General features: G+C 43.8%; 1 protein-coding gene across 3 annotated transcripts in view; it reads left to right on the forward strand.

Annotated features, from left to right (window-relative positions):
• The first annotated feature begins 530 nt into the window (after window positions 1–530).
• Window positions 531–2,486, forward strand: part of rpusd1 (RNA pseudouridine synthase domain containing 1) — an 8,723-nt gene continuing 6,767 nt past the window's right edge. For 2 of the 3 annotated variants that reach the window (XM_082973009.1, XM_082973011.1), the window contains exons 1-2: window positions 531–619; window positions 1,775–2,410. In XM_082973009.1, the coding sequence (XP_082829135.1) occupies window positions 1,800–2,410 (611 nt within the window). In that variant the 5' untranslated portion in view covers window positions 531–619; window positions 1,775–1,799. Of the gene's footprint in view, window positions 620–1,771; window positions 2,411–2,486 lie in introns of all 3 variants that reach the window. The other variant, XM_082973010.1, reaches the window with a different exon arrangement.

The raw sequence follows: 2,486 nt of genomic DNA on the forward strand, positions 1-2,486 counted from the left end.
CACGGTTAAAAAGCGCTGTCAATTACGAGTGGCGCAGCGGTCTGAGGCACTGCATCTCAGTGCTGGAGGCATCACTACCGGTTTGAAACCAGGCTGTATCACAACCGACCGTGATTGGGGGGCGCACAGTTGGCCCAGCGTTGTCCGGGTTTGGCCCCAGTGTAGGCCGTCATTGTAAATAACAACATGTTCTTAGCTGACATCTCTAGTTAAATAAAACAAATAATTGTAAGGACCTAATTTACCTTTGTTCCAACAACAACAACAAAAACAAGGCACATTGATGTGTGTGAAACAGATAAAACAAAACAAAGGTAGTATTTTTCTCCTGTGAAAACATGAAAACGTCTTAACGTTAGTAGTAGATAGATAGTAACCTTGTCAAGGAGGCATCAGTAAAACTTTGTCCCCACAACACTTTGTTACAGAACAACAAGTAAACAATGAATTTTGTAGGCGTTTTTTTTCTTCTTTGGTCTGTGATTGGTTGTTTAGTGCTGTCCGTCACTATGACCTGTTACAGCTTCCGTGTTTTTGTTTTTGTGTTTCCTGTCTCTCTAATGTACACGTGGGTCTACCGGAGAGAATGAATAATAATAATAATAATAATAATAAACAGGTATATTAACACAATTAAACTACTTTTCAAATAATTGTACTAACTCGCTAGATAACAATCTAACGTGGCGAAAAAAAATGACACTGACTGTAAACTAGCTGATTTAGCTTAGCTAGCTAGCTTGCTAACTTAGATAACAAGCTAACGAATGTTTTGTTACATTGTACAAACTATCTGTCCATTGTATAATATAAACTCTTTAACTGGGTGTTGGATCTAGTAAAACAGTGCAACTCATATATCTGAGTAGAGCAGACAGACAGACAGGGATGTAATAAACGCAGTTAAGTCGTCCTGATGCTTCCCAGCTGAAACATGTATGTATATGTACGTTTTTACCACGTTTTGTTTGTTTTGGGGGGGTTTACCGGCTGTTGGGGCACACGACATTGTTTCTCGTAGGCAAACCGATCGTCGGTGATTGTTTTAATTTATTTATAACATCATCAGGGCTCTCGAGTGGCGTAGCTGTCTTATTAAGGCACTGAATCTCAGTGTTCTCAGGCGTCACTACGGTCCCTGGTTCGAATCCAGGTTGAATCACATCTGGGCCGTGATTGGGAGTCCCATAGGGCGGCACACAATTGGCTCAGCGTCGGTCGGGGTAGGCCGTCATTGTAAATAAGAATTTGTTCTCAACTGATTTGCCTCGTTAAATAAAACATTCAGTCTGTTTATTTATTTTCCCTTTTCTACTTTAACTATTTGTACATCATTACAACACTGTATATAGACATAATATGACATTTGTAATGTTGTTTATTCTTCTGGAACTTCTGTCAGTTTTATTGTTTATTTACCTTTTGTTTATTATCTACTTCTCTTGCTTTGGCAACGTTAACATATGTTTCCCATGACAATAAAGACCCTTGAATTGAATTTGAATTGAAATTGAATTGAATTGTTTGGTTAACAGTAGAGATTCTTCAATAAAGTCTGTCATTCAAATGAGAAAGAACTCGTTTTCATGCAAATGTTTTTCCACTGAGAAATAAATAAATACTGCACCAAACATCTTAGATGTAAAATTGCACGACTATTCTCTCTTTGGCCAAAAACGTCAAAATGAATGACAGATTTCTTGAGTTATTTTAGTTTTAATTTTGACTTTTGAGGACGTGCATAACACATCATCAGTCTCTCGTGTTTCAGCAGGTCAGGCTGAGCTGAACCTGGCAGTATGGAACCGGGCAGTATGGAACCGGGCAGTGTGGAACCGGGCGGTGTGGAACCTGGCGGTGTGGAACCGGGCGGTGTGGAACCGGGCGGTGTGGAACCGGGCGGTATGGAACCTGGCGGTATGGAACCGGGCGGTATGGAACCTGGCGGTATGGAACCTGGCAGTGTAGAACCTGGCAGTGTGGAACCTGGCAGTGTGGAACCTGGCAGTATGGAACCGGGCAGTATGGAACCAACCAGTATGGAACCGCTGGAAATGTTCAGGGATGTGAAACCGGCCAGATGTGTGGAACCGGCCAGAAGTGTGGAACCGGCCAGATGTGTGGAACCGGCCAGAAGTGTGGAACCGGCCAGATGTGTGGAACCGGCCAGAAGTGTGGAACCGGCCAGAAGTGTGGAACCGGCCAGAGGTGTGGAACCGGCCAGAGGTGTGGAACCGGCCAGTGTTGACAGTCTGAAGGTTCTGTATCAGAGCTGTGACTACATCATAGTGGATAAGCACTGGGACATCCGAATAGACAGCAAGATGTGGTACGAGAAACGCACGGTCCAGAAACAGCTGGGGCTCCGTTTCCCTGAGCTGGCCGACCCCGGGACGTACTATGGATTCAGGTAGGGGGAGTAGGGGGGGCAGGTAGCCTAGTGGTTAGTTAGGGTGTTGGACTAGTAACCGAAAGGTTGCTAGATC

This window comes from Salmo salar, chromosome 03, assembly GCF_965601325.2.
Source record: "Salmo salar chromosome 03, fSalSal1, whole genome shotgun sequence".
Lineage (NCBI taxonomy): Eukaryota > Metazoa > Chordata > Actinopteri > Salmoniformes > Salmonidae > Salmo > Salmo salar.